We start from the raw sequence: 15,240 nt of genomic DNA, 5'->3' as shown, positions 1-15,240 counted from the left end.
CTTTAATATTCAGTCATTTAACAATGGATATAAAACCTTTTTTATATCTTATAATTATTAGGAACAAAAATTAAAAACAAAATAATTAAAATAATAACCTCCATGCACTCCTGGAACGCAAAATTAACTACAAATAGTTATCATTATAACACAAAACACAAAACATGGTATATTCCTTATACGAAAGTAAATACTTATTAAATACACTTAACATTTGAGATCAATATTAATTTCTTTCATAGGTTAAGTTACTAAATTGGAGATCAGTGAAAAAATAATGTAATTATAATCCCTCTTCTCGCCTTCTTTCAGCCAGGCAATTAAGAATAAATCATTATAATAACCCACATATAGAGATATTCGTTGCAGGGATAAGTTCACATTTGTTTGCACACATATAATTTTAAATTTTTCATAGTTTGCATTTACCTTGTGGTTCGTACAATAAAAAGTTCGACTGCTAGTATTAGACTATTGCTAATAACTTAACTAATTGGTAGGCTAAATCAACTATCAAGGCAAGCGATTATTTTTGGTTTTTCTTTACGAATTGATAATGGGATCTTAGGATAGAGAGAATGTCTAATGTATCATCACTCAGTTACAGAGGTATCCTGCTGACGAAAACACCCTTTCGGACTCTAAACTGGTGGGAGGCACTTTCAATAAACTGTTATAAACCTGTAAAAGGATTTTGCCCCTAACACCTCCGTTTTCGTAGAGAGCTATTTCGACTTTTATCACAGACATAGGATCATTGTCAAATTCTGGCTCTACAAGATGTTGTATTGAAAAACAAACTATACGTAGGGTAGGGCAATTAGCTAAATTTTATTAATTCAATTATATGTTCTATTCTATATTTACTGATAAACTAAAAAGTAGAAATTACAAATAGAAGAAGTTATAAGTAGTAATAAACTGATAATCAAAGTAATACTTACAACTATCAAGTATTTAAGTGTAAAACCGAAAAACTCGAAAAACCGGTTTTTTCAAATTTGAAAGCCGGTTTTCTCAATCGACGAAAAACCCGGTTTTTCCGGTTTTTTCGGTTTCGGTGAAACCGGTTTTGTGACCCCTAGTTAGAGCGAGACAGACTACGATATTGACAAAACGTTATACCGTAGCACTCGTAGCGATCGTGTGCGTAAAACGGTGCTACAGCGTAGCACTCGTAACGCCGAAAGAGTAGGACCGCTGCCGCTTCTGTCACACCCCTTTACTCATAAAACAGCAAACCGCCGCCCAGGCTCGTCTGTCGTCAGAGGTCCTACCGTGAACGACGTTCGATGTGTTGCCTCTGTCGCACTTGTAAATTCGTTCGTAAGTGTGACAGATAGGCAACACGTCGAACGTGGTTCGCGGTAGGCCCTCAGTTGTCATCGTTATTACCATACGGCTGAAAGAAGTTTAAGCTCTCAACCCTTTGACCGCCCAATATCAAACTTCGTGCATTCCGACAAGGTTCACGATGACGTAATAGGTGCCCAATAGGTGTGACGTTCAAAGGGTTAATGTTACAATGAGAGCATTTACTACAAACATTACTGCGTTTTCATTCCCGTTCACCAAAAGAGGCTCTTCGGATTTCTTCCAATTCTCATTCATCATCTCATTGTCGCACGGATGTAGAACATAACCGGAGTAGTGTTCTTTCAAAAGTTTAGCAAAAATAATTCAAATTACAGAATTATGCATATGTTATTATACTACGTCTACTTGGTCACTAATAACTACCATCCTTATTCATTAAATGGGTGAATCAACTGTTTTGTGTTGTTATCCTGTCCAGTTGTCCAAGGGACAATAGATCCACACTTGTTCGAAGTGATGTTGTATACCGTTCTATTAACATGCTTAGTAGATGGCCCATTCTGGAAATTGGTTATAACTACCACAAAAATGCATATTTGGTATATTTAAATACCATAAAATTAGGATTTCAAGAGTATTTTGTCCCCTGGACAACTAATCGTAATCAAGGCAACGAGTGCCGCTAAAGTTGTTTCACCCAAATATGCCTCTGTTCTGTTAGTTGAAATTAGTTACAATGTTATGTCTGTTTCTGACATAAACAGCTTTAACTAAAATTAGTTATGTCTGTTTCTGACATAAACGGCTTGTAACTAAAATTAGTTATGTCTGTTTCTGACATAAACTGCTTTTAACTAAAATTAGTTATGTCTGCTACTGACATAAACGGCTTTTAACTAAAATTAGTTATGTCTGTTTCTGACATAAACGGCTTTTAACTAAAATTAGTTATGTCTGTTCCTGACATAAACGGCTTGTAACTAAAATAAGTTATGTCTGTTTCTGACATAAAGGGCTTGTAACTAAAATAAGTTATGTCTGTTTCTGACATAAACGACTTGTAACTAAAATACGTTTTGATAGCCGTTTATGAACAGCATATGTCTAAAATGCGAACTATATGATCTAGTCATCATATTTCATACAGCACATTGCCTTAAAAATAGACAACTTTAAGCTGGAATATAAAACACTGTTCAAAAAACTCTGCACTATAATGCAGCTATATCGAATTTATAGAAGTTTATTTTAGTTTTATTTACCTAGAATTTAAGTTGTATTTTTTGTCCGTGTATGAAGACTATATTTTTTATTGATACTTACTTAATACTTTTTTATTTTCTCAAATTGCACAGGGATATTTGCATTTCTATCCGTTCTAAGCTCATGAAGGAATACACGATTCCAAAAAGATCTAAACGTTCCTCCCTTATTGGATTTGATCTCAGTATCAATGTATGTTATTAATTTTATTATTTAAGAAAACTGCTTAGCATTTGAAGAAGTAGATTAACCTTAGTTGAAAATGAGACTTACTTTCTCTAATTTTAGATTATTTTCGTATCTTATTTTTATCCTATGGTTAAGCTTGAGAAGGGTTAAAATTTAAACCGTAATAACAAATTAACCAATAAACCAGAAGCAATAAGGTACAATTTCATGACAATTTTTGTAAATTATCTTGTATCGAAGGCACACAGTGAATTTAAGAATTACCTAAAGTAACTTGACGAGTATTTGATGAGATTACTGCGTTATGATTAAAATCTAAGATATATTTTATTATGATTGTAGTAACGTCTATTTTCATGGTTCAACCGTAGCTTATTTTAATTTATGCAAAAAAATGCCTCATCAAAAAAGTCAGGTTACTCTATAACTACATACATTCTTGCTGCCACTTTAAAATATATATCGTTTTACGATGTGATGATATCTTTCTTACTTTGTATGTCATAATTTGTTTATTTTAATTATCATCAAAATACTAGAACCGTGAATAGAAACAGTGTATAAAGTACAAACTATTTAGAGAAACGATTAGACTTCAACCTTACATTATCATAGTACTATTTTTTGTATCTTAAAGGCATAATATTAAGACAGTATGATTAAGGAATGAAAAAAGGTTTTGTGGGTAAGAATTAGATAATGGTCCCCTAATTTATCCATCAATTGAGGCTTGAACACTTGCCTTTAAAGAGTTTAATATAAGTACGATTTCCATCAAACGGCGAACCGTTAAACTCTTTGTAAAAACGCGCCCCGACTTTAGAGTTAAACTGGAGTTAAAGGAATTTGCACCTATACAGAGTATGCAATAGCTACAGTCATATTTAACGCCTTGACTCCCGCAGACGCGATATCGTTCAATTCTAATTATAAACCCTCAAGGTCGTTTTTTCGCTGACAAAAGGCTGGGCCTTCAGGGGTTATGGCAACGCAAATGGTCGCGAGCAGCCGCACTCCACAGCCGCGCGCCGACGTGCGGCGCTTGCTAACATTCAAATATGGAATGTAACTGCTATGTTGAAGATTCAAATTCCTTTGACTATAGTGAATCGTACTTAAAGGGTTTACAAATGTAGCAAAATTTCAGACCACGACAACAGAGCAACTACAGCTATAATCAAAGCTATGCATTGCTCTCTCATTTCATCAGATAGCTGTGTCCTTTTGCTCAAGATAGTCATGATAAGTTGAGTGCAATGTTGTTGCTTCTGTACACCGCATAACAGAGATAGTGGCACTCCAATCATTTAACACATTGTTGCAACGACAAGTTGGTGGAGAAATTGTTAAATTTGTAGTCTGTGTATCATCATTGATAGCTCAATCTTTTATTTGCTTTATAAAATCAGTATTATTATTATTCTAGATTTGGTTAAAAGCTTGGCGAATTTAGGTAGGGTTTTTTTTATTTGATAGGGGACCTATCCTGTGATGTTAGAGATAGTAAAGCTAGAAAAAAGTTTAGTGATAAATTATAGGTAATTCTTACTACCTACATATTTAGATTTGTTCAGGTGCATTAAAGTATTTAGGATACTAAATTGTAACCATATTTTTATAACATGTTCAGAAAATATTTTTACAGTATATATGGTACTGGTGCTACTTTACCGCCCTAGTGCGGTAACTAGCACGTATGTCGATAATTTAAAGGGCAATGTGTACTGTAAAGCGTTGTACAATACACGTGCGAAAAGGTTTGAGGTTTGGATTTGCTACTTGTCGCACTTGTATCGTAATGTACTATTGTGAACTCAATCTAAATTTAACTAATAGGCTCTCAAAGACGAGTAAATGACAAACAATGATTTATTCTGAATCAATGCAATATTGATTGAAGATTAGCAGTCCATAGCATTTAATCGTCTCTGATATTAATACATTATTGTGTCTTTGTTTGAACTTCAAGAAATCTTAAATTAGGTAACTTTATAGTAATATTATTTTGACATATTTACAATGTAAGTACGAGATATACATTTCTCAAACCAGAAAGTCGTGCCAAAGCTCTCGTGCTACAAATTTCTTAGGTCAAGTTTATCCTTTCCGTGAAGTGTGCCGTGCCGTGTGTGTGATAAGGTCGTAAAGACGATCGACGCCTATGACCAGGATACTTTTGTTGTTGCATTGTTGATAATGGCATAAGTTCTCACCTAAGGTCCACTTAAGTATAACACGAATACCACGTGCATACAAAAAGAGAAAACGCTTTTCCACTTCTAAATATTTTCCATTATCCATGATGTTTAGTATGTTATTGAAACAATGAAAAACTAGGTTTATAGGTTTTCCTTATCTTCAAAATTTGAAAAACAATAATATACAAAAAAGCGAAACCTATAAACCTGGAATATATTTTTCACGTCAGCAGTTGGAACAAGGGTAATTTGTTGCTTTAAAACAGTTAGCAAAATCGCATTTTGCTCACTGAGTGAGACAAAATAACATTCAATTGACCTTTATATTCGAATGTCATTTCAACATGCGGGGCTTAATACAAGTTCGAAATATTTGGATTCTATTGTTTTTGTCCCTTTCACGTCCCTAGCAAAAAGAAACAAACAAAAATAATTGTATACGTAATCCAACGGTATATTGACGGTTTATAATAGACCCCCGAAATAGGTAAGTCAGACCGCATCGTTCCAAAACACCCTACGAGTCCTCATTCGTAATAATTAATTAATTAAGTAAAAGTTTAAAATTTAAAAAGAACAATATATTTTGCGTATTATTTTTTTAATTTATTTAGGCAACAAACAGTCTTATACAAAAAATAATGTAATAATAAGGAATGTGTTAATAGACCTTGAGTGCACTACCTTAATAATAATATGTTTTAATCTAAAGTAGCTAGTGTAGGAGCAGTAAGCGGAAAACAAAGTTATCAGTAACTGTGTAAATGTATATGTATGCACGGACAGGTTCGTTGATACTCGTACATACATCCACACGGGGCACACTAGAATATTATATACATAAGTTAATACCTACAATGTTATAGGTACTAATATGCAGAGATTAATACAAAGGTATAATTATACCTACTTTTATTAACGTTACCTACTTAAATAAACAGTTTGTTAATTTCGATCTTAAGTGAGTAATAATTTATTTTATTATACAATCAAAACAATGAACTTAAAAAAACGCAATTGTTACGCAAAGTAAATAAATCTACTTTTAACGATCTCTACTATAGTTGACAAAAGTTGTATCTGCAATTCGGACCGTATCTTACCAAGTTTTTTTTTTACCAAAAAAAAACGATTGAACTGTCAGTTGATGTTCGTTATTTCATTATTTCCGTATTATTTTAAGTATTGAAATTTCTTTTGTTTTGTTTTATTGTGGTAATTAAATTGTTAGAATACCTTAAGAAAACATGAGTGAAATAGTGATGAAGACGGATTACATTTCTTCAGGTTGTATTTTTACCTTCCAAATATGTTCTCACTGCTATCGTGAAAAATGTTGTGTACTGAAATCAAACTTTGCTCTCTTGTTGTACAAATAACTAATGCTGGAGCGATCGACATCAAAATCAAAGTGATTGGTTAATTTGTTAAGATTAATTAGTGGAAAAACGATTTCTCCCGAAAAGGAATTGCATAAAAAAAATACCGTTATTTCAAAAGCTATTTTTCCCTCTTAAGGTCCGCAGAACGACGCCATTTTTTTATTGTATCGTATGTTTAATGGCTCCTTTACACGATGGCCCAGCGTAGGCCAGTCCAACTAGTCCAAGGGACGCATTTATGCGTTAGAGCAACTGATATTACTATCTCATTTCACCGCATAGCTGCGACCCTTAGACTGGCCTACGCTGGGCCATCGTGTAGACGAGCCCTCATATATACCCACAGGTAACAGGTCGGTTCGCAAGAGAGAGAATGAAAATATCTATGTGTGTATCACATTAACCAATAGAGTGATGGCTCTAGTGCCAACATCCACACATTATCAGGCATTATATTGTGATATCGATTTTGGGCCCGAAAAAGAATAATTTTCCGTTTCACCTAATATCAGCACATCGTTTACAATATTTGAAATGTAAAAAAAAAATGCCATATGTAAAAATATCAAACATTTAACGTTTTTGGCAATTAGAGACAAAGCATTTTTTACATCTCAAATATTGTTGACGATATGCTGATATTCCGTGAAACGAAAACGATTATCAGGCCCGAAATCGGGAAGTGTGGATGTAATTGGAGCTTCTGACTGTAATTAATACAGATATCACTCAGACAATGAAAGTTTCGTTCATTCCATTCGTGCCAGCTTTCGTGAATCAACCTGTATATGAATATAACTGTAAGGCTTTCTACAGACTACATGAGCTTCCATCGAGATGTAGGTACTCTTGCACAGGATTCTACACTTCAATATGATTAGGTTGAATGCACTGCGTAGACAATACAATGAAGATTATCTCAGTGAATTTGGATTTTATGAGCTGTTGATTTTCATATCCTAGAAATTTTATTTGTAAACAACCAATATTATGTCAATAAGTAAGTAAGTATTAAGAAACTTGGTTGTTGGCATTATTGGCAAGTTGCACGTATCTACAAATGACACTATGACATTTCAATATACTGCATTTTTAAACGTAGTAAAAATAGGTACGGCACTGTCCACAATTATAGTGTACCTACACATAATTACATACCTTAGCATGAAATACGATGTAAACATGATTTATTTAATAACTGCCTAAATATATTTGTTTTACATATTTGAGAAGAGTAAGAGTTATTATCTTGGCATATAGACAATCACCTCTATTATTACTACTCTTTGGTACTAATTCCTACTTACTTAATCACAGACTTATTTTTAGTGATATCATAATCGACTGTTAGAGTATAACCTGAATGTATGGTATATTTTTATGAATAAATAGTTTGATATATCAAATTTGCCTTATCAGTAATCTCTACAGCCCTTTTTGCTCCTCAACCATTTCTAAACCAAGAACCCTTTAGGCCGTAGCAAGTAACCTAGTTCTTATTAAAAAACCGGCCAAGTGCGAGTCGGACTCGCGCACCGAGGGTTCCATACGAACCTGTAGGTATATATTATTATAGGATGTAACAAAAAATTTACGGTTTTCGCAATTTTTCCTTTATTTGTGCTATAAGACGTTGCTTCGTACCAAATTTCAAGATTCTAGTTTCACGGGAAGTACCCTGTGGATTTTGATTCTCTCGTAAATTTGCGATATAAACGGCTGTATCTTTTGATTGCGTTGGCTTAGAAGTTTGATTTTTTCACAGCTCCAAGGGACAGTAGACCTGAGTATTTAATACAAATTCCAACTTGATACCTCTCCACGCGTTCCTGAGAAAAGGGGTCTTGACAGACGGACGGACGGACAACAAAGTGAACCTATAAGGGTGCCGTTTTACCGTTCTGTTGCATGATTAATGTATACATGCCAAATTCCAGCTTTCTAGCACTAACGATCATGGAGCAAAGCCGCGAACAGACAGATATAGTGAAACTATAAGGGTTTCTATGTGACTACGGAACCCTAAAAAATTTCTCTGGCGAAATACTGTCGCGCAAGTCCTGTGCTAGGTCTGCTATAGTCGGGGAGCCAGCGATACTAAATGTGTAGTTACTCGAGCGTCCTAGAGACCTATTGGAATCGAAAGATTAGATGATAGGAAAAAAGATTATGAAATAGTATTATGTAATGTTCTCTTTTCCAGCGATGAGGAAAGCGCCTATAGATTTTTTAAAAGATCGGGGGGTTGGTGGAAAATAATTGTCAGATTAAGTAATAACACACTCATAGCATTAACCAAATCCACAATTTACTTAACGATTTTTTAACCCCCCACCAACCAACGGACGCAATGCCTGATTTAGAGGTCTGGAGGCCTCGGGCAATAAAGGAGTGGAGGCCCCCTGGCCTCAAATTATTTTCCAAATAAAATGGTAAATTTTCCGAAGTCTCTATTGTGGGGGCCCCTCTTTTGTGGAGGCCCCGGGCTGTAGCCCCGGTTGCCCTCCCCAAAATCTGGCCCTGAACGGACGGACGCCACTAGACGGCTAAAAGTGCTAACGGTAGACTCCACGGGGTAATAAGATATCAGTCAAATCTTAATCTGACACGCTCGAGTAACTACTTACAAAAATCCCCTCTTGGGCTCCCCTAGCACTAGTCCTTCTATAGTATATCTTTGATATCTTTAAGCACTAAATATACTTACCTTACTCTTTGGCACTAAGTAGGCCTCGTAAAGCCTGATTTACATGCGTGCCGAGACCTGGCAAGCGTCAGGGATGCAGCTATGCGTTGGATCGAGATAGCAATATCGCTTGCTCCCTCTAACGAATTGCGTCCATGATGCTTGTTGCTTGCCAATCCTCGGCAGCTCGACACGAATGTAAAATTGTAAATTAGGCTTAAAGATTTGTTCTTTAAGTTGGTGTTATTGTGTTTATCCAGTACAGTATTCTCTGTGCCAAATTAGTAGCGTAGCATGCAGAATTGCTGATTTTATATTATCTGTGGTTTATGTCGGTGTCGGTCGTGTGATTCATTTTGTTCACTATCTTTTTGTTCGTACCTGAATTGAAATATAGTTGTTGGGTTTTAAGTTGAAGTTGTTTCAAGAATCCACAAAGATGGCTTTACATGTTCCAAGAGCTCCGGGTGTACCCTCAATGATGAAAGATGGAGCACGGGTAAATTATAACCTTACTTCTTTCATGTCATGTGTATCGGAAATTATGGTTTTATTTTCTTTTTATTTCACTATGTACATAATATACTGCACTAGTTATTCGGTTTAACCATTTACTAAGTTACAAATTGTCGATAACACTCATTGAAATGTTTAACTTAGCATTATTTTGCAAAATAAATTAATTATAATGGGTTCACCGTGACTATGATCAGTCTTTTGTTAATTTAACATTTCTTTCATAGTATTAACTGAGAAAGGCATTGTTTATGCATTTTCCATGAGACTATGTAGTATGTATCGTTTATAATAACAAACCTTAATTCAATTGCATAATTTTTATTTTTGTAAACTTGTAGATCAGGCAAGCATGTAGATATATCGTCATTAATTCTTACTTTTCACCATGCTACTTGCGATTTTCAGATGTTCTCTGGCTTAGAAGAAGCTGTATATCGAAACATAACTGCTTGTAAGCAATTTGCACAAAGTGTGCGCTCTGCCTATGGTCCAAATGGCATGAACAAAATGATCATTAACCACATTGACAAGCAGTTCGTGACGAGTGATGCTGGCACCATTATCAGAGAACTGGATGTAGAACACCCTGCAGCCAAGCTTATGGTCCTGGGCAGTCAGATGCAAGATGCTGAAGTGGGAGATGGTATCTCCTTTATTAATGATTTTAAATTATTGATATTTTAATCCCATACCAGGGCAAGTCACTTTCTCCAAGGACCCAATGATTGTGTATCCTAAACTCAAAACATTGTTTTTTTTTTTAATTTTCTCTCTTTTTATAATTTAGGGAAGCTCACAATGCAAAATACCTACGAATCCTACAAAAATCAACCTAACCCCACAGTAAGCACAATAAGGCATATTTATTAGGTATCTTTAAGATGCGACTGGGCAAGCGCTAAGACAAGAAGTATATCTTTGCATTAACATAAGTGTTCATGATTCTCACGCTAAGCTAGGCAGTGGCACTACCAATTGGGCTAGTTGACTATTAAATGCACTAATGTATAATTTTTTTTGGGATAGCATGGTCAATATAGCCCAATAGGCAGGTCTATCACATACAACAAAAAGAGGTCTCTACCCCACTGTGGGATATTTAGGCTTATTTTGGTTAAGTAGAATTGCCATCAAATTTTTTAACACTATCTCTGGGTTTTAGGTACCAACTTTGTCATTGTAATGTCTGGAGCTCTGCTGGAAGCAGCTGAAGAACTTCTCCGTCTTGGTGTGACCACCAGCGAGATTGCTGAGGGCTATGAAACTGCCCTCGAGAAGTGCCTTGAAATCTTACCTGATCTTGTCTGCCATGAGATCAAGGATGTCAAAAACACAGATGAAGTTATTAAGATTGTGAGGCCAGCCATCATGGCTAAACAATATGGCAACGAGGATTTCATTGCTGGACTTGTGGCTAAGGCATGCATTGCCATCCTGCCAGAGAAAACTACATTCAATGTGGACAATGTCAGAATCTGCAAGGTAAACCTTTTTGTTTTTAAAATAAGAAACTTTAATACAATTTTTAATCATTATTTGTTACAATTAGTGATATTTTAAATATCTTGAAATCAATCATCATCTTTAAATTTTAATGGATTTTATGTAGCTTTACAAAAAACATGATTATCAAAATACTTCACAAATCCAGGTTCTTGGAGCTGGTCTCCTGCAGTCTGATGTCCTCTCAGGAATGGTTTTCAAGCGCGAAGTCGAAGGAGACGTCACATCTGCCGAGAAAGCTAAGATAGCCATATACTCGTGCCCCATTGACATTACCCAAACAGAGACCAAAGGAACAGTCCTCATCAAAACCGCTGATGAACTTCTCAACTTTAGCAGAGGCGAGGAATCTCTTTTAGAGAAACAAATCAAAGACATTGCCGACACTGGTGTAAAGGTTATTGTAGCGGGCGCGAAGTTTGGAGACATGGCACTGCACTTACTGAACAAATATGGAATTATGGCTGTACGTCTTCCGTCGAAATTCGATCTCAGACGTGTTGCCAAGACTGTTAATGCTACTGTAAGTATTATTTTGTTATGAACACTTTTTATGTTCTACTCCAAAAAAATACATTATACACGACTAAAATTCACAAACGCAAATGTCCAAATTATACAATTATTAATAAATAGGCAACTATTACCTAAAAACTAAGAAATAAATAAGCAATTAAATCCAAAACAATAAAATATAATGTACATACAACTTCTTCAACCAATGCATCTACAACAAACTACTAAATTATTAATAAATAAAACAACAAAAACAAATCAAACTACATACACAAGTCAAAATATTATAAAATTAAATCTAAAATGACCCCCTGCGGATCGAACCTGCCTAAAAGGGCTTCTTTTCCTCCCTGAACTGCAATGTACTCCAAAATACAGAAACACTAATGAGGAGGATCAATATGAATATAAGTATGAATTGTTGGTCTCGCCAAAATTTGATATAGTAAAAATTTTCACGGGCATTGTAACTAATTAGGCGGGTCCACACAGAGAGAGCATACGCGTGAGGCAATTTCCTTGCGCACAAACCGACCTGTGTAGACATTCCTCGGCTGAGGCGAGAAAAACGCGCGCGCCGCCGTCTTACCGGGCCGGGTCGTACCGGACATTGGCTAAAAGTTGTGGCGCCATTGCTCGAAACAATGCCGCCATACCTTTGGCCTTTGATCTATAAGATGGCGCCACTTTTTGATATTTAACAAATTTAACACATATCAGTCATATCAGTAAAATAATAAGGATCAAAGTCAAATGGCGTTCTAAAAGTTTTAAACATGTCATGTGTCGAAAGATGGCAGTAAATTTATTGTGGCTACCGAATTTTCTTTGACAATCTACCTCTATTTCAAATTCTCTTTGCTAGTATGTAATAATTAGTCACGTTTATATTTTTCTAGGTACTACCCAGACTGACCACCCCTACAGCCCAAGAGCTCGGATACTGCGACATAGTGGCCGTAGACGAAGTGGGCGACACCCGCGTTGTCATCTTCCGAATGGAGAGCACCGAGTCCCGCATCTCCACCGTGCTCATCAGAGGTTCCACCGACAACTACATGGACGATATTGAGCGAGCTATCGATGATGGCGTCAACACATTCAAGAATAGTACTAGAGATGGGCGGTATGTACATCCTGCATATTGCTGATCCTTTCAACTTATGTGGTTGTTGTATTGTAGACTAATGGGGCTATGTGTAATCTTCAGAATGGAGTGCTCCAAACCTACACATCTTTACTCTGTTCATAAAAAAAATCCAAACATATTCAAGTCCGTCAATATGTTACTTCCTTATTTATATTGTTAACATTATATATGCTGATTATTGCAAGACGAGCCTTCCTTATTACATCGATCCATCGTCCAGTGTCCAGACACAGACATTCTTAACATATTATTACAGCGAACGTACGCGGCGAGCGGGTCCCGACGCTACCCGCCGCTGTCGTCCAAAACATTTGACGACATGTCTAGACATTTGATCGTGCCCTTTGGGGCTGGGCGGCGCGAGCGCTGGCAGTAAATAAGCTTAATAAGGCTTGTTAGCAGATCACGGTTTATTTAAAATGAGGAGGCGTCGTCAGCTTCGGAAGATTGATAATTTGGTTCGGTTGACAGATTCGTTCCCGGCGCCGGCGCGACGGAGACGGAGCTGGCGGCGCGCCTGCTGCAGCTGGCGGACACGCTGCCGGGGCTGGAGCAGTACGCCGTGCGCAAGTTCGCCGTCGCGCTCGAGGGCGTGCCGCGCGCGCTGGCCGAGAACACGGGCGCCAACGCCACCGAGGTCATCAACAACATCTACAAGGCGCACAAGGTACCCTCAACACTACCTCTCGCTCTGTTAGCTCTACTATTAGCTTATTCCTAATTTTACCTAATCGTGCCGAACTCATTTAAAGAACTTCCCGGTCGCACTTTGTTAAATATAAAATGTTCCATTTACTGTATAAAAACTTCAAATCTAATTCTTCCGTCTCCATTAACGTGTGCAGTCGAGTGATGGTATAGTATAGTTGGTATTTTTTTGTTAAAATCATGTTAAATTTTAATAAATTCATTCTTCGCTCCCAGGAAGGAAACAAGAATGCCGGCTACGACATCGAATCGGAAAACAACGGCGTATGTGACGCCAAGGAAAAGGGCATCTTCGACGCGTTCGTGCTGAAGCGGTGGGGCCTGAAGTACGCCGTGGAGGCGGCCGCCACCATCCTGCGGGTGGACCAGATCATCATGGCCAAGCGCGCCGGCGGGCCCAAGGCGCGGCAGCCGCAGGGCAGCGACGACGAGTCTTAATGCTTACGCTGCGCTGCTCCACCGAGCGTTTACATTAGGCTCCTAGTCAGCAGCGTAGCGCTTACAGGCTGTACACGGTACTGTACATGTGTAAACGCTCTTTTCAAAATAATATTGAACCAATCTGTGGTTATCGTTAGCCGCAAACTAAGAGCGTAATGTGAACTTGGCTTTATACTAAAACACAAGTATTTTACTTTTAGCAATACAACTTGCATTTTATTTTCTTAACTTTATCAATAATTCTCTAAGTTACATATTATTATAGCTTTGAATGTGGTAATTTAATAATTAAATTACTAAAGATGATAATGGTGCACCTTAGTTTCATGACCTATTAAGTTATGATACCGAACTAATAAGTTAATGATTTCAAAAGCTTAAAATAATGTATTGGTCTCTATGTCACAAGAAATGCGTTTGTGGCACTACAAAAAATATAATTTTACACAAGTGTTGCTGTTGTTTTATTACGAGTATTTTCCTGCCGTCCCTTTCGTTTAACATGTCGAGGTAAGTAAGGTGCGTTTAGTTGGTACTTTTTAGGGTTCCGTAGCCAAATGGCAAAAAACGGAACCCTTATAGATTGGTCATGTCCGTCTGTCTGTCCGATTTTTTTTTTTGCTAGAAAATCCTAGATATACTTATATCAATGTTTCCTCGTATTTATGCGTATCCGCGTTTTGGCATAAGAGTGCCTAGTATTAGCGTTCCTTTGGATTTTGATTTGTAACTCTTTACAGTTCGTATTTTCCTCGTGTTGGTGTGGTGAAAAAAATAGTGTTACATTCGGTAGCAAAGTTTGTTTTAACCCTTTTTCAGGCCGCACCAGTATACGTCTTCCCAAAAAAATGCAAATATATTTCAGGAGGGATAGCTGGATTGAGTCCGGTTAATGCACGGCCAAATAATGTACATCCCAATAATTGGCGACCACTTTTTTGGACGCCAATTATTGGGCTGTACATTCCTGGGTTGTGCATTAGTGGCTCCCGCTGGATTATTGAAAAAATATTTTTATAAAGCCTAACCAGTAATATATGATTACGCGCCATGTTGCGGTGGGGGTAAGTAAAGCTATCCCAGCGCATAAGGTGGTAAAAATTTGAACTAACTGCGGTCGAAATGAAACTTTGACTTAGCTTTGTAATCTGTATGAAATGCTTAATTATGACTAACGTATTTAATTTGATAATTGTTAATACTGTATCCATGTAAATAGCTTTGAAAATATCACATACTATGTGATCTTTTTCTAGAAGTTAAGAATGTGTATAGTAAGTTATCCTTAAAAGATAGACATTTAACATCGCGGATTTTTTTGTAGACCTATGAATGAGAAACAACCCCACCATACATTGTGTTGTTATA

General features: G+C 36.7%; 1 protein-coding gene across 1 annotated transcript; it reads left to right on the top strand.

Moving 5' to 3' along the window:
- The first annotated feature begins 9,342 nt into the window (after positions 1-9,342).
- Positions 9,343-14,325, top strand: LOC133522967 (T-complex protein 1 subunit theta). The gene is made up of 7 exons (XM_061858468.1): positions 9,343-9,534; positions 9,960-10,197; positions 10,717-11,036; positions 11,206-11,580; positions 12,473-12,699; positions 13,195-13,390; positions 13,648-14,325. Exons 1-7 carry the CDS (start codon positions 9,475-9,477, stop codon positions 13,867-13,869), a joined length of 1,638 nt encoding a protein of 545 aa, XP_061714452.1. The 5' UTR covers positions 9,343-9,474; the 3' UTR covers positions 13,870-14,325.
- The last annotated feature ends 915 nt before the right edge of the window (positions 14,326-15,240 follow it).

This window comes from Cydia pomonella, chromosome 11, assembly GCF_033807575.1.
Source record: "Cydia pomonella isolate Wapato2018A chromosome 11, ilCydPomo1, whole genome shotgun sequence".
Classification (NCBI taxonomy): domain Eukaryota; kingdom Metazoa; phylum Arthropoda; class Insecta; order Lepidoptera; family Tortricidae; genus Cydia; species Cydia pomonella.
Note: the sequence above shows the minus strand (reverse complement) of the source record. Positions and strands in the feature narration are given on the sequence as shown.

Coding starts and splice junctions, on each gene's coding strand:
- LOC133522967 (XM_061858468.1), top strand. CDS start 9,475: ATGGCTTTACATGTTCCAAGAGCTCCGGGTGTACCCTCAATGATGAAA. Junction 11,581..12,472: donor CCAAGACTGTTAATGCTACT/GTAAGTATTATT, acceptor ATATTTTTCTAG/GTACTACCCAGACTGACCAC. Junction 12,700..13,194: donor AATAGTACTAGAGATGGGCG/GTATGTACATCC, acceptor TTCGGTTGACAG/ATTCGTTCCCGGCGCCGGCG.